This window comes from Nematolebias whitei, chromosome 10, assembly GCF_014905685.2.
Source record: "Nematolebias whitei isolate Nwh7 chromosome 10, NemWhi1, whole genome shotgun sequence".
NCBI classification, from domain to species: Eukaryota; Metazoa; Chordata; class Actinopteri; order Cyprinodontiformes; family Rivulidae; genus Nematolebias; species Nematolebias whitei.
This window is the reverse complement of record NC_056507.1, coordinates 28,949,282-28,972,164: the sequence shown is the minus strand read 5'-3', so window position 1 is coordinate 28,972,164 and position 22,883 is coordinate 28,949,282. Positions and strand designations below refer to the sequence as shown.

Sequence of the window (22,883 nt, the reverse complement as noted above, 5' to 3'; positions counted from 1 at the left end):
ATAAAAAGATTTGAGTATCTTTTTTTTTTACTTTGCTCTAAATATGAATAATAAAACACAACAAGATTCAAAAGATGTAATTTATTTGATTAATAACTATAAGCAATATATATGAAAAGATATGTTTATATGAAAATATATGTTTTCTGCTCCTGTTTCCTGGAATATGTTGCAAAGAGATCTAAAGGGAACTTCATCTCTCTAAGTGACTTTAAACATCTGCTAAGTTCATGGCAAAAGCCAACACAGACATGTTCCTGTTTTTAGTATTTTATATCGCTTAATAATGTAACTGTTCTTGTTCATTTTATACTTTGCATATAATTTCTTCCATTTTTATTTTATTTTATATGCTTTTGATAATGATTGTCTACTGTAGTCATCTGTTCTTTGTTAAAAACAGGTCTCTTGTAAATTAATCCTCGAGGTTCAGTGAGACTAACCTGTATAAATAAAGGTTGAATGAATGAAAAAAATAAAACACCAAGAAAATAGTTACACTAAGTCAATTCTGTTTGTGGTGCTGGTGAGAGTCTGAAGTTCAACAAATACCAAAATTTCAGACCCAAATACATTTCTGTCAATTTTCAAGACATTTTTGATTTCTTAGTGCAAACGCTACAGTACAGGTTGAACATAAAAGAGTGGGACGCTGGGGGTGTACTTGCCCTCATTAGCAGCACCTTACAAATTCACATAAATTTACTAAATCGTTTTTTTATTCTCGATATACAGAAAATGTCTTTTGAGAATAAAACTGTAAACAGTAGTTTTTTCTCCTCTATTTTGTACTGAATGTCTAATGTTTTCTCTTATATAGTGCAAAAAAAAAAACAAGTTACTAAACACAAATGTGCATCTATTATTACAACATGCTCATGATAATATATTACAAACTGTATCTACACTAATTTTATATTTGTAGTTTGTAATTTGAAGTTTCCATCTAATGTTGATGTAAAAGCAAACTGACTTTTTGTAAAAACATCTGAGCTCAGTGCCAGTATAGATTTACCCCTCAACACATATTAAGACTTGTAAAAGAAAACAAAATACTTTAAAGATTTATGACTAAGAGTTGTATTCTTTTAGCCTGTATACATCTCAAAGATGCATTTATTAATGTTGGCGTTGGAAATTTATTTGGTGATATTGCACTTCACGGGTGATGCAGCTGTCTCCGCAGCAGGTTTATCCTTCAGTTGATTCTTGTTCCGAAATATAGTCTGCAGCACATCTTCTATGTGCTTTAGGAGCTCCTACAGCAAAACAAAGTGAAAAGGTACAAAAGTAAAACTGTGATATGAAGTTATTGAACATAAATTGATTATAGTTTCTTCAGAAGACATCTTTCAGCTCACTACAGTTTAATAAAATGCACGTTTCATAACACAGACAAGAAGAAACTGGTACTCGTTAGCATGGTACCTTGAAATTGTTTCCTCCCTGCGTTGCAGAGGATGATATTTGCTGATGAATGACTGACAGATTCTGAGCAAAGGTCACCAGAGCTCCCCGGAGATCCTCTGAGATCGTTCTATTAACAACATTCCAAACAAATGAGTTTACTAATGATCCCCTTGTTGCCCGCTAAGAAACAATCACCTTGTTCATTTGATGCTGGTGGGTAAATGAAACTTTCAGCAGATACATTTCCAGTCTATAGGGGGATGAGCACAGCGTGATTTAACTGTTCCAGAGCTGTGTAATCTAAAGGATTTCTGTGATGAATTTGTTAAATAACCCTCTGCTTAACAACTTGTGGAGTTTCTAAAATTTACAAAACCAGAGGTGGCATTTTAATCTTGTAAAGAATGGGTTTTACTTCCAGTGCTGCTAAACTTCTCACCCATCTAATATTCGTCTTTGGGTTTCTAGTAAAACAAAGTTAAATTAAGTGTTTTGAAACTTTAAATTTGATACCAAATGAGTTTACAGTGGCAAGGAAATGGAACTAAGGATCTTAAAGTAAAACAATAATAATAACTTTTGACCTTTAATGTAAATGTCACAAGGTCATGAACAGACTGAAGACACTTGTGACTTATAAAATATAATTCAGGGTTATAACACCTTTTCCAAAATCAAATTAACTTTTTAAGCACACATTTTCACTCAGTGTTCAAACATGCATACATGTTTACATTTTTCTGACCACAATACATGAAATAGATGTAATGAGAAATACTTACATCATACCAAAGCGACATCGCTCACTGCTGTCATAAAAAGCAAAAACAGTGCCTTGCTTCTGCTGAAAGGTGATTCACATGCACAGTTACAAGCACGCAGATTTTAAGGTACAGTAAAAGTTATTTAAGTCATACTTGTTTCTAAATTGACAACATTAATGTCATCCTAAGCATGATTTTTACCTAATACATGTAAGACTTGTTTCTGCAAAGAGTGGCTCATGCACACTTCAAGTCCACAAGGAGACATCTTTGAACGGTGACATTAAAGATAACTACCTGTATGTTTCAAGCAGCTAATTTGATACATGAAAGCAAAGTTCCCATTAAAATAATGTATTTATTGAACTTAATATTGAGGAAGAAATATAATAAAACAGCCATGAAACCTGGAAGTCGTACCTTTTTGTTAAACCCAATGCCGTGTAGCTTGCACATCCTGAAGAACGAGCTGTGGTACAACATCGAAAGGTGAGAATGAAACAGGTGGCTCCCGATGACCGCATAACCACTGAGCACAAGGTGCTGTAAAAAACAGATAAACAGAAGGAAGACATGCTGAATCTATAACACATTTGCAGAGACTAACCTTTCAGCTAATTAAAACCAAAATAGTTAATTCTATGCTCCATTGTCTTTGGGATTAAATCTGAAAAGTTAGGCTGCATACACCCCACACACCCCCACCCCCGCGCACACACACCCTTTAGGTCATTGCTGAGTTTGCATGTGTGATCATTGAACATAATGTGCATTCGGCATGTGTGGTGAACTGCTGGGCCTTTCTTAATTAACTGAAGGGAGGAACAATTAATTCTGCAAAGACACGTCAAACAAAAAAAAATGAACCTGAGCAAAGGCAATACAATTTTGGGACTGCAAATGTTAATAAATTTGACATTGAACTGAGGGTATATATTCTAAACACCATATCTATTGTTTGAATAGAGGGATTCAGATGAGTAGCACTAGATGGGTTGAATAGTTAAAAGTGTCAGGGCTTAAGAGGATAAAAATGTTGCCGATTCTCTTTCCTGTGGGAGATGAAGAGTGCGGGCCTAAGCTGCAGTGAGCTCAGGAGAAAGCCCCATAACTCGCCGTGAAGGCTGTGTGTTTGCACATGTCAGATCCAGGGCCCTTACACAACCATAAAAGTGTCCAGCAGGGACTTAATTGTGTTTGTAATATGCAAGTCCCTAATGATGGCCACTGCCGAAGCCATTAACAACTGCAGTGGCTAAAACTGCTGCAGCGAAGCACCAGGCCAGCAGCTAAATGAATGTTTGATAAAACAACACAAGTCGCAGATTAACAAGCGTAAACGCAGGCCTACTGCTAATAAAAGAACTCTATTGTTTATAGACTGGCACCAGGTTGATGAAGTATTCAGGCATGCATAATGAAAATTGTATGAATTATTAATGTGTTGATTATTTAGACTCATCTATCAAAACGATAATGAATTCTGGACCTGAACGCCAATTGAGTCTAGTGCGTAGTTACAGTTTTTAGTTGTATTTACTAATAACTAATAATAAGAAAAACAATTATTTGTGATTACCATAGTGGTGTAACCATCTTAGACCTAAGTCAGTCAAAATAATTTAAACAGAGTGGTTGCTTTTTTATATTCAGCCAATTCTAATAGAAATCAAAGAAAAATTCAACATCGATGAACAAATATCAATTAAAACCAAGGTTCTGGTTGTATAAAAGAAATATATCAAAACAGTCTTACTTTAGCTGCAGCCTGGTGTTCACAGCATTTCCTTCTGACTGGCATTTGAACTTCTAAACATCCCGTCCGCCAATTCAGCGTTCCTCCGGTCATCATCAGCAGCATCTGGGTCATGGCCAGCTGGTCACTGTAAGCGATGTCCAGATCGATGACCCAAACCTGCCAACAACAAACAATTAACTGGGCGAGAGCAGCGAAAACTTGACACTATTAAATAACCATTTAAAGTTAAAATTTTCACAGAAAAAAAAAGGAAACTGCAGTTGTTAGAACTGGGGTTAGCACATTTTGATCTTTAAATGTCATCGATGCTGAGAGGCAGGTGGATGGAAACGACCATTTGGTGTTTATTGAGGCTATTTTTAGGTGATCCAGTTGTGTTAGTGACACGAGCACAAAGTAAATCCTTCTGTGTGTGTTTGGATTCAGTCTGCCCTGAGGTAGTATGCTTGGTTCAGGTCTGATGAGAAGTAAAGTTCATATATGTATGGTAAATGGCATCATTATAAGTATATTAAGGGGTCAGGTAAGGACGTAGCCTTCCACTTAAACAGGGCTAATTTTGCAGATAATAACCTAATGGCTATGCCCTTTTTCAAAAGTGGCAAATAAATCACCAGTGAAGGAGTTGTTAATAACTAAGTGGCAGTCGGCTGCCTCCTTTAGCTATTCCTATTTGTCAAAGTAAACGCTCCTGCCACTGGATGCAAATTGCTGCCTGTCTGAACCTATAGTTTCAGTGAACTGAGAACTTTTTTTCCCACTAAAACACAAACATGTGAGCGTAACACTGAGAGGCGTTCATTTGCTTTGTAAAACAATTTAATAAACAGCAGACAGCGGGTCTATGTGGGGAATCATTTTCAATTAAATCTCAGACAAGATTATAAGGGTTTTGCGTAAGCGCGTCAAGGTTTTTAAAAACATTTTCAAATCCAAAATATGCCAGCTAATGTATTTGTTGTGGATCTTTTTTTTTTTCCTTTTAAATAATCAGCCGATTTTGATCATTAAGAAAATAATAGCGTAAATTTTACAACTCGCAAAATATCACAATATGACACTTAAAAAGGTCTGAATGACTTCAGAGTTACAGGGAAAAAAAAGTTCTTAAATGTGTAAGTTTGTAACTGAACTGTAGGGTTTACATAAATTAAAATAAAAGTTTGTAAAATGTGTAATTAAAGATGTGATTTTAATTGCAGCACATGCATTTTTAAATGCCTTCTTTTTCCATAAAATACATTGTATATGCAATACGCACTACAAGAAGCACAAATGTTTTACTTTGGATCCACATTTGGAAACACTTTACCTGGATAAAATAACTACAGCAGAAAGAAAAACAGCATCCACAACTTGGCAGAATCATGTTTGTATGTATCAGGTGAGTGATGGACACTCTACGGCAAGCCATTCACTCAACTCCCCAAAACTCATACTCCCATGTCCCATTGTCGCTCTTAACAAAGCCGCAGGAAATGTAAGCCTGGATTGTACCTGTTTTCTATTGCCTTGCATTTTCATTAAAACCCCCGATGCTGCAGCTGTGGCCTCGCTGTTCCACAATGTGAACAGAGACTGCAAGGGCAAACATATGTGACCCACTTCTTTCAATCAAATAAAGTAGGCAGCTTTTAGCAACAGGTTTGAATCTAAATTGATGTTTAAATCCAGACAGGTTTGCCCACGTGGCTCTTCTCTGTCTGAGCTTTGTGTGTGTTAGGAATCTGACATTAAAGTTCCTGCCTCCATTGAAGTCCACGTTGTATTATATTCTATTGTTATTTATGCTGTCTGTAAATCCGTTTCGTTTTTAGCTCAGCATTGGAAATAAAAATGTACAAATGTAATTTAAAGCAGTCATTTTTTTAAAAACTGTTTAAGAACCAGCATATGTCCCATTTTGTTTATTGAATGAAAAATGTTTTCTGCCTCAAAGTCAAGCTCTTAAAAAATATAATTGTGTTTTTTATTAAAAACACAAAAAAATTACAGAAAAATAAAATGCACCCAAAACTGACAATAATGTAGGAAAATATAGGCAGAACAATATGACTGGCTTTTTTAACGCAAAGAAAATATAAGCCAAAGTTGTCACTAAAGATACATTTCAACAAGAAAATAAATTATTTTGGACAAAATACCAATCACAGCACTGCACTGCTGTACTCTGTGTATTATCATTGAATCCAGAAGATACTACCCTCTAGTGGTGAGCATGTCCACAGTTAATCTGTAATCCAAACTGATATTTAAAACTGAACAGATTACTGAAAATACAGTCATGTTTGTAATTCTAAAATGAATAAGTAAAATTAAACAAATGGGAAAGATGTCAACATGTATTCCAGATATGTAGCTGAGTGTTTTTCAAAACTTTATAGCTTTTTTAATGTTTTCTACAATCTTTAATCTAGGTCCAGCATTTTCTCCATCATTTTGCTTTTTTCTTGGAAAGTGTAGAGCACATTATAAACCAAGCGTTTCATTTTACAGCTCTGGATCAATAGGCAGCCAATACGGCCACATGTTAGGAGCAGAGGTTAAAGCATCATAAACAAGTCCATTTCAAATATCATAAACCAAGAACCTTTCAACAAAACTTAATCCTGACAAATGAGTTCAGGTTTCAGTGCTGTCTTGCTATAACAATGTAATACATCTGAGCAGACCGCTGCAGGTAACCCGCGAGGGGTTAAACACTGACCGGGTATCCTTGTGAATCTGTCAAATCACTTTACAACAACCTATTGTCAGAAAAAAAATAGGTGCTTCTGAATTTCTCTGCATTGTAAGGTTAAAGGGCAAGCTTTAAATGGTGGAATCAGAGTATTGACACAATAGGACCTGACAGTTTATTAGATGGCCTTGTGACACATTTGTTCCCTGTGCCCACAGTTTACCTCGTCTTGTTTTCAAGATCCCAAGGGGGCAGTATATGTAGGAGGCACCTATCTGGTTATATAGATCCCAACCCAGCTGAAAATTGATCTTTTCCACCAATATGGTGAAAGAAAGAGCTTTCATAAGATGGGCTGCAACAGCACGGTTCATATTTATCATGGCAGCCGCAGCTAGAGTCTGTTCTTTCTCTGTCTGCGACTCACCTTCTGCTCCATGGTGCCGTGGTCCGTAAAGGTAGCTAGGCCCACAGAGACATAACCAACAACAAGGTGCTGTAGACAAGCCTGACCCACACGCATGCAGATGGAGTGCAAGGTGTCTGGATGTACTGACGTCTGTGGAACAGTGCACCCTATGACCTCTGGCTGACAGGAGCCGTGGAGCTGGTCTCCACAGGACAGCATGGCCACCTCACCCCCTGGCTCCAGTAACATATCCACTGTCAGATAAGTGACACTTTCTGAAGGGGGATATGCCTCCACTACGCCACCTGGACAGAGGGAGAGCAGAAAAATGGCTGCATGCGCAAAACAAAACACCACCTCTTTTAGAGCACCTGAACACTTTTAACTAGCACTATTAAAGGCATTAAATTATTTAACTTGTCCTTTCACAGAGGCAACATCTAGGAACTAAAAATGGTAAATGGACTGTACTTATATAGCTCCTTTCTATCTTATCAAGATACTCAAAGTGCTTTACAACACCGTGTCCTCATTTACCCATTCATACAGCACTCTACTAGATCTATACAAAGATTAATCAGAGCTTTATCACATTCAGACACCGATGGGACACACGTGAGGCAGTGAGCGGTTCAATGTCTTACCCAGGGACACTTCTACATGTGACTGCTGGTGGAATCGAACTCCCATCTCTCACATTGGAGGACGACTGCTCTAACCACTCAGCCACAGCCGCCAAAAAGAAGGTAGGAAATACATACTGTACAGGACTGTGTCAGAGCTTGATAAAAAGTGTCTAACCTTGCCTGAGGAAGGTCTTCAGGAAGCAGGACCAACTGGGATAAGAGCAGGTTTTAGTAGGTTTGGCATAATGGGCCAGCCATTCTGGGATCTCATCTAAATATCTGCGAAATACAGTCTCCTACAGAAAAAAAAAAAAAGTTAAAGTGCACATATTGCATATCAGTAACATCAAACTGGGAACAGGTTTACAGATGTGGTTAATATATTAAAAATATGTATTTTACTTCGTAGGTCCCTATATCAAGCTTTGTAAGTGTTGACTACATTACTAGAACACCCTGGATTATCCAGATGACTCCAGTGACAGTTTATTATCCGTGAGATTGTGGTGACCTCTTCAGTTTCTGTGTATGCTGGATGCTGCAGGAGTGTGTATGTGTGAGTGACAGCCTATTATCAGAAGGCCTCAGGAGTCTAATAGCTTTAACTCACAGCCTCAAACCACCTGCCCTCAATAACAACTCTCCTCACTGGGCAGCTGATGAATACTTAAGCCAAGCCCATCTATCTGGGGATCAATCAGGGCTTGACTGGGATCGATATCACTCTTGTTTCTGTAACTAGGAAATACCATTATAGTTTCACCACTTAATTATGCTGTTAATTTTTAGCTTTTGCTTTAGGTGTCCCTTAAAGACTTTAGCGACTCTTTTTTTTTTCCTCCCCTCACGAACAGAGTTACTATCAGCACCTACTCTAAACCTTTCACTGTCATTTTTTTAATATATGTACGGTAAAACTACAACTGACAAAGTTAAATAGACTGTGAAAAGACTGCCTCCTTTAAATACAGAGTTCTGTATACAATAGTGTGTGTGTTCCACCATTATGCAAGAATCACATTTGCCCAAACAAAAGAAACTGCAAAATCTGGGTGAAAGATGAATAAATTCAGGATGGAGATAATATCTTTGTTCTTCTCTTGTACTATGTGGAGCGTTACTTTGTTTTGAGTATGTGCTGTTTGGCTTCACTGGAGACAGGACCAGAGATTATGCTGTTGATATTCCAGTCATGTAACAGCCATCATTATATTCAACTACTGTAAGAGGCGAGGTCAAATGCTGCACAGTGATTCCCTCTATACAAACCATAAAGCAGACAATGGTGCGGCAAAAAGTGTAAGGGAACGGTTGTCATTCTCAACGGAAGAGCAAGCTCACCCCAGGACTTTGCCTGTGCAGTTCACAGAAACAGCAGGACAGGAAGAAACGGAAGAGGGGTATTTTGCCATAAATTATTTGGACTTAAAGCGCGTACAGGGCTCTGTGAGAGGATTCAGCCTTTGCTTGGTGTCCACATAAAACTGAGGCAATCTGGCCATAAATAAAATGGATGCTCCCCCTTTTTTGATTTCCGTTTCTTGATTGTGCAGTGGAGCGATCCAGAAACTACAGTAAGTAAGTAAGTTTTGGGAAATATGAGGATACTGGTTGACATGTCCCGTGACCCAAAATGGAAGAAGCAGGTAAAGATAATGGATGGATGGATGGTTGACATGTTGTGTATTTTTCATGTTTTATTAATTTTTTTAAGAATGCCACATCAAAACTTTAATCTCAGCTCATGTATCATGTACATGTATTCTCATTTTCAGTTTTTTTTTTTGTGTTGTTGAACTCTAAATACAAGTGAGGCAACAATTTGTCACGATGTCACAAAAAGTATTTATAGCATTCAACAAAAACACTGACAACAGATGTTTTGAATTCAAGGTAATTATACAAAGCCAGATAATTAGAAACCTAAACTTTTTCATGCTATCACAGATTGCACAATATTTAGACAGACGACATCTGTATGAAATGTCCCTCCACCTCTTCAGTGGTAGTGATTGTCAAATGACCCATTTCGATGACGAACTTAACCTAAATAAGGTTTTCCTTAAGATCTGTTTGTACACAGCATGACGGAAAAAATACTCCATCTGTTGAAGCTATTAGGTGTAATTTTTACCCTCTTGTGCTTAATGATCCATATGCAAGCTGTGTGAGCGCTTAAGTGTGTGTATGGCCCCCTTCAGGCATTGCATGGTTGAAGATCTACATGTCTTTAACCTCTCTCTGTGTAAATGCTAAAAGAGGCCTGGGGGCTTTCTTCAGGCTGAAACACGGTGCTGGAAGCTGTGGGCCTCACAATATTAGAAGAGAAACACACGTTTTCACGTTTCTCTGAGGATGGAAGATCCTAATATTGTGGATAAAATAGCTCCTCCTTCATTTTGTGCACTTTTAGTCTTTGTTTTGCACAGCCAGGAAGAATGTAATTGTTGGTAATACTCTGAAAGACCACGTGGTATTTTTTTCTGAATCGTGCAATTTCATACTGAGCCTTTCAGAACAAGCAGTAGCTAAACAAATTAAAAATGTGCACAAACTAAGAACAGTTATTCTCTAATTTTCTTTCTGCCTTTACATTTATTAGCAATGTTAAAGAGCGTTCTACTCCACAGTGGACACTACACACTTAATTATTGCTTATTTGTTATTTATAGGTAAATTACTGCTGGCAATTAAATACCAATCCCAAGTGTTGAATAAATAATAAATAGTTTCATTCATGTAATGATTTGTGCTTGAATCCAGTTGTTTTTGAAAGCATATGTTAGAGCCTTTGTAGACCTTTAAAAACGTCCCATTTTCTATGTTTATTGCCACTGCAGAAAGGTGTGCAGATTGTTAACAACATGCATGCAATATTACTAATATTATTAATGTGCTAAGGCGCTTAACAAAATATCCACACTTTTTGCTGTAAGAAAATGTTAGTGCAAAAACAAAACCTGATCAACACGATTTTTTTAGTCATTTTTCAGCCTTAAAGGCCAAATTGCTGATTTCAGCCTAAACAAGTACAACAGATGGACAACTGAATGCATTTAATGCATTTCAGGGGAAACAAAGTCGTAATGAAAAAGAAAAGAAACCATGCAATGAGGAGCACAGGATGTGGGCTTTGCTTTGATTAAAAGAGCAAGGTGTAGAATAAAGGCCAGTTAAAGTGTTGTGTCCATATGGCCCAGAAGCCCCGAGGCTGTCGGCCTACACTGGGGGCCTCGGCACTCTTCCCTCTCCATGGGACCCCAGCTGGTGAAAGAAACCCCATTACTTTCCTCTGCAGCCTCAGCCACCATTATAGACCTTGGCTGTGGCTCAGCTACTCTCTGCCGTAATTAACAGCACCAAAGCTACAACAATTACTGCCCCGCACCATGCATGCCCTATGAATCAAAGAACCAGCTAACAGGAATAAAACAGAAAGACCCATAAGAAACTCGAGATGACTGCTGTTCTTTCAAATGGAATAAAAAGTAAAATCGTTTTGCTCCAAGCCCACAATCATTAGCCTGTAATTAGTTTACACAAAGCTCCCAGTTAAATGGCAAAATACGGTAATTAACACATGACAGAAAATCAAAGGCTACTTTGTAAGCATATGAGAAATAAAAGCCAGGTGCTCAGAAGTCGTGCACAGATTGCACCTGAAGTAAATGAATGGTTTAACACTGACTAAGTACATTTTATTTACACTCGATATATCTGACTGAGATTTTATCAGTAGTACATCTATCAAATATTATAAAGAGAGGAATTGTAAATGCTACAATTATATAATTGGCTCGGAGCTAGAAAACAGTGGACAGTTTTCTGCACCACCAAATAAAAAGTTTTACTGTCAGGTGCTCAAATGTACTTTTAGGACACAAGGCAGCTGTAAAGTGCAGCTGTGCAGAATAATTATAGTACATACATAAAAAAATCCTAGTTGTGTTTTATGATTAAATCAACAAGCAGAAAAGTTACTTAGAGTATAATCGACTAAGCAAAACTGGACATGCTTTTGTTTCCCCCCAAAATAAAAAGTTTAGACGTCAGGGAAACAGTTTACAGGGATTAAAAACTGCAAATCATTTAATAAAACTGAACAATGTTATTTTATCTTTCCAAGATCTTTTGTTTATCAAATGACTATAGCAAATCATGTCTTTCATGTACCACAATATTAAATTGAATAGTCACTTTATGATAATGATATTTGTTAAGTACTTAAATGTATCTGTTCTAGTTATAGATATAACAATTTTTCATTAGCGTTAGTGTGATATTGTCCAAAAAGCATTATAAATCTTCAATTTACTTTATAAAATCAGTACTTTGAAGGAAGCCATGAGAAGAAGAGTAACAGTAAAAAACAGAGTTGTGTCAAAAACAATACAAGGGAAAAAAAAATCTCATAAATTTAAATATAAATGCAAAAAAAAATCAAGCGAATATAAATAGTGCTTTTGTTAGAGGTCAAATATTTTATATGGAAGCAGGACAAACAAAATGATCTAAGTCATATTTTTACCTGAGTCCATTCTGAGCCCCATAGATCAGGACCGTCATGACGATAACTCTGCAAAGCCCATTTATAGCAGCTGAGATGGCAAACGTCGCAGTACGCTGCAGCACGACCACCATGTTGCAAGTTGATCTTAAAAAGCCAGCGTTGCATATTAATATTTTGAGTCATGAGCTCTGCTAGTGTTTCATGAAGCTAAAACAAAACAAAAAAAGATAATTACAACTATAATGTGGTATTTTTCTGTAATAAAATACGTGTATGTATTTGTGTCTTTTGGTGTCTTGCCTGGTTTAGTGAGCAGATATTTGCTTGACCAGGGGGAACATCAACTTCTGCCGCAGCAACAATCCTCCTTCCTCCGGATTTAGTGCTGTAGAGCTGTGAAACAGCTGGTTCTGGACCCAAGATCGGCACATCCAGCTCATCAGCCACTGCCAAGTCATCCATGTGGCTAACTCCGCCCACTATGTAGGCCTGATTCCCCTGGATCAGGTGTTTGATACGCTTCAGGGTGCGTGGACTGTACTTCAGCAGTGTAGACAGACACATGTTGTGGGTCTGAATGAACAAAGGGAGAGGAAGAGATGAAGGCAAAAGTTACACCTTTTCTGTCTTCTGTTGTTTCTTGACCTGATTTATCAGAATGTGCACACAACAGATCTATTATTCATAAAGCCAGCAGGGTTTTGACCTCTCCTGTATTCTAGCAGGTTGAATTGATAAAATCTGCCTGTGGGAGGCCTCTCCTATCCCTCACTTCTTTAATGTGTGCTACCAACGAGCTCCTTGGGAATACGACTAATTACTTCACATCTGTATTTATTTGATCCACATGGAATTATCCCTTCTGTCACTGGCAGAATGCGCTGCCAGCCACGGGTCGCAGCGATCCATCTCAGCAACACGTCTGGCAGAGTTTAACAACAAAACAGCAGGAAAATCAATAAAAAGAAATGAAGACGCCCGTGTCATGTTGCACTATCAGTCTAAATAATCCTTAATGGTAGATGGAATACTTTTAAGTTAAAATAAACCGGAGCCACTCCGTGTTTTTACTGCATGGAGGTGAAGAAGACAATCCTGGTGAAGCAGTAGATGTGAGGAATAGGTAAATAAACCAGGTAAAGTTAAATTATCTTCTGAAAGCCACCGCAGTAGCTCGTTACAAATGTTATAATTAAGTACGAACACTGTGTTTACAGAAAACTGAAAAATAATGCAGAAGTTAATTTCAAACTTAATAAGAAGCACTGGAAATGTGATGCTCTCATAGGAAAACTATATAGTACCAACCCTCTCTAGCCCCCTCTAGAGGGAAATTTATAAACTACAAGTGATCGTGCCCTTCCCGTGGCACAGGAGACCTCCTTACAGTAAATTGTATGAACACTATGGAAACACATGTGGCCTTTTATTACTTAAAATTTTATGCCTAAAAAATGAATACGATAAACCTTACAGGGAAATAATCTACAGCTTCTGGAGTTAGGATAGTAAAGTGTCTCTTGCTGTGTGAGGCCTGGGTGTTATCAGCTCCATCTGTGGCTCCATCACAGTTCAGAAGGCTGCTGTAATACTGCAAGATGTCTTCCCCCAAACGCAGCGAGCATACATAGATCACCTCCACATTATCATCTATAATTAACAAAGAGGGCTTTAGGAACTACAAAATTACAGTAAAGCAAGTCAGCTCTGAAGGAAGACTTCCTACCTCTAACGTCAAACAATCTGCTTATTTGGGCGTTCTGGAGGATGTCATATCTTCTCAACTTCAGTCGCTGGCTCTGAGAGAAACCTGTCACATTAAAGTCATGCGATCTTCTCAAACTGAATAAAAATGTGCAGCTCTGCAGCTTCAAAAACATGTCACTACCTGGGAATAAAGGAGTGAAAGTCTAACCAGACTATAGCAGTATTTTGATTAATTCAGCCTAATAACAAGCAGGTGCAGAGCCTGACGTGTGCTGCGAGTCCTTTTGCACCATGTCCAGCCACCACCAAACTACATCCTGCGACACCGCCAGGATTTTAGCCCGTGTCGGTCTGGATTTCTGCCTGAGAGAGAATCCTCAGCTGAATCAAGGTAATTAAATGATTGGATTCATGCTAATTAACAACAATGGGGTTCAACTTTCTAATTATCCTTGCTCACACAGCACTCTCTGTAGCCACCCCAAGTGCAAATAAAGCATTCCATCTGCTTGTAATTAGGCTTAATAATTTTAGACAATCGCTCAATGATTTACAATGTGCATGCCTGATTACAGTCTAAATGTGAGCGCTGTGGATAAATTAGAGCACGAACTGATCATAGCTTGCACTCTATGTTTAGCATAAAAACAGTGTGAATTTTTTTTCTGTTTTATGCATAGCAATCAAAGAAGACCTTTGTGGCTCTTGTAAAATATTCACCATAATGGCTTTTCATTTGCTTAATCTGCAAATTAAATGGCAATTGAGAGTAAATTGTTCAGCTCCTTGGCATGGGTACTGTCATCATCCAGTGAGTGCTTTCCTGCAGAGAGTCGTTTGAATGAGACAGAGTGTCAGCACCAGGGCCACAGACTGGGGCAGCAGAGTGCTGAGACTGGGGATGACTGCTTCTAGATCAAATGTGTGTGTGTTTGAGTGGGTGCAGAGACAATGAAAGCTACCTAATGAAGGGATGTGGATAATGGTCCTCTTGGACGACTGGATGTGTTTCCAGTTGGCTGCCAGATGCTGGGGACAGAGAAAAGGAGTGATCAGAGAGGAGACAGGCTGAGCACACACACACAAACACAAATCATCTCATCGCTGCATGGATAAAACACACCAAACCAATCTCTCTTGGCTCACAGAAGCAAACCAAGCATGAAATACCACCATAATTAAATTAAGCGTTTACTTTAGAAACATCTTCTTACAATTAATTTAATCAGCAAGGTACATGATGCTACTGCCAGGGGAAGATTAGCAGACTTAATTACCAGGGCATGAATGTTTAAAGCGTGAGAACATACATTTATTGCATGTATACACACACAGTGATGTTCCAACTAAATGAACTTGTAGGCACTAATTAATATTATGTCAGCACTCTGAAAGATGCTCAGGCCAGATGACAGCACAGACATCGAGCAAGAATCAATTTACACGATATTACACATCAAGCCCGCGACAGGTATACATTTTTTTGCAAAAAGATTCTAAATTGATCATAACAAAAGAATGGTAAATAGCAGAATATTTGAAATAAAAGAATGTATTGTATGTTTTGAACCTTTGTAAAAAGCAGCTGTTTGCAACTTAAAGGTTTGAATTCTAAAAGGTTTAATTCTCTTTTTTGCTCCTTGTCCATCTTTTCTAGAACGTTGTCTTTATTTGTGGAAGTATTTTAAAACATGTTTCTGTTCATCCCTAACTGGAAGCACTAAAATAAATAAAACCGTGGCAGGGCGGTGTTGTGTAGCAGCGTTTTATTTGTGTCCTTCTGTTTTTTTTACAACTATTTTGGAGCACTAAAAAAATTCACAAAAACTTCTTTATTTAAATACCTAGTATTTAAATAAATTTAGATAAGATATTACTATTGTGAATAGATGAGAATTTAAAAAAAAAAATTTTTTTTACAAACGACAACAAGAAAAACTCCTAAATAAATCAGTTGATAATAGGCCTGTCACGATAACAAATTTTGCTGGGCAATTAATTGTCTCAGAAATTATTGCAATAAATGATAATATTGTTTGAAATTTGACAATAATTAGTAATTACTGTCAAATTTAAAAAGAAAATGTTGTTTCATTTTATTTTGAATGTAGTACCTTTGTTGACCACCGGATGGCAGTATAAGACTGTTTGAACAGAAGGATGGATAGTGAGGGAGCGAGCAGCGTGTCTCTTTAAGAAAAATGGGAGGGAGGCCCCTTGACATGACATGGGCTGTCTCTCCTTCCTTTTTTTCCGGTTTTCAAAATGGCGGACGCTCGGTGTGGTTTGAGCTCTTTAGCATAGCATTTTTCACAAAGCTTTTAATAAAAAAATCAGTAAACAAGTTCTCAGCTTCTTTTGTCAGAGAAAAACAACTTTTTACACGAAGGCACGGGTTTCAACCGTGAATTTTGGAGTTTTGACAAGACTGAGGTTTTTTCTCGAGGTCGGTCTGTTAGCTTAGCTCGTAGTTTAGCTTCTCAGCTTAGCTGCTTTTAATGATCCAAAAACGCAATTTTGGACGGTTAAGTTGATTTTTTTTTTTAGAAAAGAGAAAAGGAAGGGTCAGTGAAGAGCACCGGAGTTGACCTTTTGTCATCCAGTGTCTTCAGTAGAAAAAGAGAGACCCGAAGAAACGATAAAGCCGATAAATGAATATGAGGTTGATCATTTTAATTTATCATACGATTAATTAATTTATTATTTATCGCCACAGGCCTAGTTGATAATTAATATGATAAGAAAAAAGACAAATCACCAACATTTAGATGTAAAAACATCACCTGTGCTCTCCTGCGATGGTTTTCTAACTGACTAAGCCTCCGTGCCTGAAGGGCCTTTTTGACACGACACCTCTGAGCGTGCCCCCACCATGACATTGCGATAATGTGTGCAGCCCACTTGCGCCGCAGGTGCCACAGGTAGGCCGTCCTGGCCAAGTAGCGCCTCCAGCAGGACTGTATAAGGATGGCGGCGGCCTCGATGCCTCCCTCTCCCTTGTAGCGCTGACCTGGGCGTGAGACCAGATCTGATACCTCCTCCTGATTTTCAAGCACTGATAGGAGAGTGATTGCTGACGGGGCCTTTCTCCAACCAGCATCCCAACTGTGACATACGTCCACGAGACGCTCTCCACTAACTGTAGCTAAAGGCACTGCAAAGTTCCTGAGAAGCTTTTTCAGGTCCTCCAGAGCATCAAACACACTGCCCCAGCACAATGTGAAGCTCTGCTTGAAGTGACAGAAATCAGTCGCCATCGGGTCGATCTGCCCTTTTGTGATTGTGAAGGGGTATCTGGTGATATTATCAGGAACTTCCACTGCCAGGTTCTGGAGAGCAAAGAGAAACAAATGAAAAGCTTAGAACAGTACCATCAAACGTGTTCTTATTACTTTATTTCATAAATTAAATTTAAAATCTATTCAAACTTCTTAAAGTGATACCTGAGGGGCTTTAGGCAGAGGACCGTCTGTGTCTTGCACCTCACACTTCAAGTCCATGCTTTTAGAGGCTGTGGATTGAAGCGGCGTCTTTGAGGTCTGCAGAGGTCCACATGCATCAACTTCTTTCACAGCATTGGGTTCTGAATTTGTTGGACCTTTTGGCTCCTTGTGGCACATGCTGTTGGATTCTGTTGGGTCAAATAAATAAATACCAGAGAGCAGTCTGGGAGTGACTCATAAATAATATCCTGTCATCCTCTCCAGTAAATCAACACTCAAAGTCTGTAAAGTATTTAAAACAAATTGTAATTAGTGTGATTAAAAAAAAGAGAGAAAACATAAATGTCTGACAAAAAAAAAAAATCATATTTTATAACGTGGAAGTCATTACAGGGTTTTTATGAAAGCAACAAAAACACTTAAAACTCAGTATTGGATATTTTCTATGAATATATTTACTAAATACATACTGAATAATTAAAAAACAATTGCAAATCAAAGTCATGCACTGTGTAAACTGTTGTATTCTGAGAATATTGAGTGCTAACCCGTTTTAGAAGAGCAGGAGTTCTCTCTGCGGTGAAAAGGAGGAGCGATGTGTTTAACTGATGAACGAAGAAGGCTCGGTTGAAGCGCTGGGAGCAGATTAAAAAAGTGCAAACAGTTGTTAAAACACTGGGCCTGTCATGGTTGATAAAAATAATAAAAATGTAAATGCTTCAAAATTTGCCACTAACTATAGGAGGTAATTGGGAGGTAGAGGGGGAAACAAATAAAATGATCAGCGTAACAGAACTGAAGTAATAAGATGTCAATCAACCTGTCTCCGTGTCGTCCTCAGTTCTAAACGAGGAGCGATGTCCTTCTGGTTTGGTGGCATGATGACGGGCCTCAGAGCGGGGGCTTTGTCTCTGATGGGAAACCGAAACAAATGTTTTATGGTTAGATCTTCCACACAAAAAAACAGCAATGCAGGTCCAGATACTGTTCAAATAATTAAATAAAATACAAAAATGAGGCAACATAATTATGAAATTTTATTTGATTGATAATATTGTTTTGCTTTATTTCAATCATTGGATGAATCTAAAACTACTTCAGGAATTCATATATTTATTGCAATTAAATAACTGTTAATCCCAACAGGCTGAGAGATTAGATACAATTAGTTTTTTTTTGTTTGTTTGTTTGTTACTTTCAAACTAATTTAAAAAATAGAGATGTTTGATACATGATTTTTTTCTGCCTTGATAAATAATTTTGGTAACTGATTCGATTCATTTATTAATATAAACTATTATCATTAACAATGATCTCTGCAACAGTGAAAGAAAACCTCAAAGTAATGGATTATTTTTACATCAGTACTATAAGTTTAATATTTTTTACACAAGCGACAATGAAATTAAAAAAAAAAAAAGATCTTGTCCCAGTTTAAGATCACGTGTTTCAGTTGCAGCCCCTGTTTTTCTGACAATAATCAAACTCAAACGGCTCACTTCTTACAACAACTCAAAGTTTCTTCTCTCCAGACTAATTTCCTAATGTCCTCGTGTTGTTCCTTTCATTCTCCTCAGACCACTGAGCACTATGACAGACCAGGGGTAGGAGCCAGGTGCTGGGAGATTTTCCCCTCACAGGCACACATCTGTTCCAGGCGGGGCTAGGAAAAGGTGCCACCTTTTGTAAAATTGCTAAAATGCAAAAAATCTCATTCCCTGGCACAGGTATGGAGCAGAAAAGAGCTGTGCCGAGTTGCAGAAGGCGGCAGCAGGCAGAGAGCCAGTGGTTAGCAGTTGGGGAAGCTACGGCTGTCTTATTGGCATGCTGGAACAGGTAGTGGATTCTGTCTTGAGACAGCTGTAAACCAGTAGCCCATAGCACAGCAATCAGGTGCCTGTTTCTTTAGAAGAATGCTGATGTGCTGCAATCTGCTGTTTTCCGCTTTCTGCAGCCAGAACCTCCATCTCTCCTGGATCAGAGTGACAGTCTTGGCCTCTATTTCTCACGTCAGGAGCAGATTACTAAAAACATATTGGCAAAGAAAATGAGTAAAATAAATCTAAAACTAATGCCGACCTTTGCGAAGATGAATTTGTTTGCTATGACAGAGGCTGGATGTCATCACTAAGTCAGGTGACCTTTATGTCACAGTTTGTCAGAGCATGAACCCGAGACATCTATTATTACAGACCTGCACCATCACTCTTCACTGCAGCATGAAGTGTCTGAGGAACAGGCAATGCAGAATATTTGTTGCTGTCTATCAAAAACTTTCTATTGATTTCTAGTATTTTTTTCTAATGCATAGACATGTATTAAAAGTCCTAAATATTAATGTACAAAAAATGAAATACAGTGAGTATTAGCTCATAAACAAAGACAATATCTGCTGGAACTGAGATGAATTTAGTTTAAGTTTAATACTTTGAGTAAATATTGGTGCAAAGCAGCAAGATTCATGTGTAAAAACTGAACCTACTACAAAATGATCACACAATAAATCTATTTTAAAAGTAAATTTAACACACGACATCTGTATTTACCACTACTTGCTTTTTAGATATAACAGTCATGATAAATGGTCATACAAAGTATCTTGAATAAAAAGAAATTAAAAATGAGCATTTATAAAAATCATGGACTCTAATGTTAACACTGAACAATGTGATTTAAAATTATTTCATTGATTAATAATTAAACGCATGCATTGTATTTTCTTGCCTTATTGTAATAAACAGTGGAAAACATGAAAATAAGCCCCCAGATCAATTTAAATTTGTGCAAATAAATAAATAAACATTTGTTATGTTATCTTCAAAAGTCAAATCTCACATTTTTTGGTATAAATTGTTTATGTAAGCAAGATTATACAACAAATGTTTAAATTAGATTAGATTACACAACAAATGCATGTTTAGCTAATGAAAAAACACATAAAGGTAAGTTAAATACAACACTAAGTCATGTACATCAAAGTTCATGCTCAATAATCCAGGTCGAAAATCCAACATTCAGTCAGGTCATCTGGACAGTTTCATATTTTTTTTTGTAGAGATGTTTTGTCCTTCATCCAAAGGACTTCATCAGTCCGAGGAGCCACATTAAACTCAGTCCCACAAGCAGCACTGTGGGGTTTTGGTCCTGTCTCTGTCTGTTTCCTCATGTTTCCAGCTCTCAGTGTTTTCCTCCTTGTGCTCAGTCCCTGTCTCACCTGCGTCATGTTAATCACTGCAGGTGTCTGTTATTTGTTCCAATCAGTGTGTGTATATTCAGCTTCTCTGCGTCATGTCTTTGTCTCGGGATTGTCCTTATGGTGTGTTTCTGCCTTCCGTCCTGTGTCCTGGTTATTCGTGAGTACGCTGCCCAGTCAGCTTCAGTTTAGTTTTTGTAAAATAAATACTTTTGATTTTTTTCATTGAGCCTCCTGTCATCCTCCTGCACTTGGGTTCAACACTTCGTACGGCAGAATACGACAAGCACACCCACATAGTGGACCAACCAGTTTGCTGGTGATAAGATGGTTTCTGGGGCCCGCCCTCTCCCCAGTCGATTCCTCTGAGGCAGCCATAGCCAAAGTGGTTCAAAACATCAAAGTTCATGCTCATTCATCCAGGTAAAAACTCCACCAATGTTCAGTCAGGTCATCTGGATGGTTTCTTTTTGTTGTTGTTGAGACATTTCGTCTTTCATCCAAAGGACTTCATCAATCCGAGGAGGCACAGCACACCCACATATAGTGAACCAACCAGTTTGCTGGTGATAAGATGCCCCCCCCCCCCCCCCCCTCGTCCCTACTGCACTTAAGGGACTCGATTTGTTTGTGGCTCCTCGAATTGATGAAGTCCTTTGGATGAAGGACGAAACGTCTCGACAAATAAAAAGAAACACTCCAGATGACCTGACTGAACTTTGTTGGAGTAAATATGTTACATATCTACAGTACGTTGATGCTAACAGGTCTTAAGAGATCAAAGCAGACTTCTTCATTTATTGAAATGAAAAAATGTTTATACTCTGCTCAGATTTCACAGAACTAACTCAATATTTTACAAGTATTATTTTCCTCAGTAATAATACTAAGAATCAATACATACAGTAAGTACAACTGGAATTGGGCTGATAACTAGTAAAGTGTTATGAACATTAGGGCCTCAGTACAGTACTATAAAAATAAATTACTTCAGTACAGCACTATAGCTGAACATTATTGTCTGTGAACATATTTTTATATTTCCCTCTAAAAGAGCATGTTTCAGATATCTAAAGAAAAACAGGTGCTAGTATCAATCTCTTATTAGGGTGGTTTAAAGACATTTGGAAAGCAACTCAGGTTTCGTAATTTTTTTACATAACGTCTCATGGATTTTGGAAATTTAGGAACCACATATTTCTTCAAGGCAGAAATGTGTTTTTTTTTTTTCCTCTGTATGTGCTGATATTTAACCATATCCACTTTAGACTATCTTCACTATTTTACTGTATAATGCACCAGGAAAACAAACAAACAAACAAACAAACAAATCAGGAAGAGTCTACCTTTTTCTTGGGTAAGTGCTTCAGAAGCTCCTTCCTTTGTGAATGCACATCTGGGAGACTCTCCAGAGGAGGATTCCTGAATAAAACCAGACCATAATCTCTATGAACAAAACTGTTTACCAATTCAACACATATATTTAAAGGTACAACAATTGACAGATTGTAACAAATATTCAAAACCCTCAGGTTTGTTTTCACTTACCATCTAGGTGTTTTAAGTGTCTGTGGCTTTAAGTCCTCAATGCTCGGAAGAATCAGCTGCTGCCTATTCACTGTTTTCAGAAAATCCTCAGCATGTTTCTGTGTGCAAGCAAATGGTGTTAAAAGACTGTTTGCAACTAGTTGGTTTAATGTTGGGTAGATGTAAATGTTTGTATCAGTGTGAAGCTTTCTCACCCTGATGCTACTGTGGGCCCTACAGATGCCATCGCTCAGGGCTTGGATGTCCAGAGTTGTGGCCCTGTCACTGACACTGACCTTCTCAATACTGCACTTAAGTTGTCTCAGATCATGATGAACCTAGAATATAAAATGTAAAAACTTAAATATAAAGTTTAAAAAAAAAAAAAAGACTTTTTATAGCCAGGTATTTTGTCAAGACAAGAATAAATGTTAAGGTTTTTAGTGACATTACCTGAACTAAAACCGCCCCCAGCTTTTCTAGGTTCTCGCGTTTGTCAGACATTTCCCATTAGTGGGCTGAAATTTTCATTATGCACAACAATATCATGACAGCCTGTCCCGGGTAACTACAGCTACTGAACCAGTGTGTTAGCAACATAGTTATAACTGTGTGTTTAGCAGTAAAAACTCGTAACTATGACGACAAGATAATGTGTTTTTTTTTTACCTGAATCTTGACTGTCAGGTGTTCACTCCTTCAGGCAACAAGCAACCCGCCAAATATCTAAATAATTAAGGGGAGGGGGGGGGGGGGTCTATTTTAATACTGTATTTATATTACTCTATTCAACTATAGTTTTTTTTTAACAAAATCTAGGTTTTTATTGTGTTTTTGCCTTTAAGGATTAAAAAG

At 37.8% G+C, this 22,883-nt stretch overlaps 1 protein-coding gene across 1 annotated transcript; it reads right to left on the bottom strand.

Annotated features, from left to right (window-relative positions):
- Window positions 1-1,139: 1,139 nt before the first annotated feature.
- iqch (IQ motif containing H) lies at window positions 1,140-22,532 on the bottom strand. The gene is made up of 19 exons (XM_037683687.1): window positions 22,482-22,532; window positions 22,244-22,366; window positions 22,050-22,147; window positions 21,848-21,923; window positions 18,129-18,219; window positions 17,309-17,496; window positions 16,649-17,194; window positions 14,828-14,894; window positions 13,885-13,968; window positions 13,633-13,808; window positions 12,459-12,731; window positions 12,177-12,365; window positions 7,824-7,944; window positions 7,041-7,327; window positions 3,931-4,089; window positions 2,595-2,717; window positions 2,193-2,254; window positions 1,429-1,537; window positions 1,140-1,259 (listed from the first exon to the last, which is right to left on the bottom strand). Exons 1-19 carry the CDS (start codon window positions 22,530-22,532, stop codon window positions 1,140-1,142), a joined length of 2,943 nt encoding a protein of 980 aa, XP_037539615.1.
- Between the last annotated feature and the right edge of the window lie 351 nt (window positions 22,533-22,883).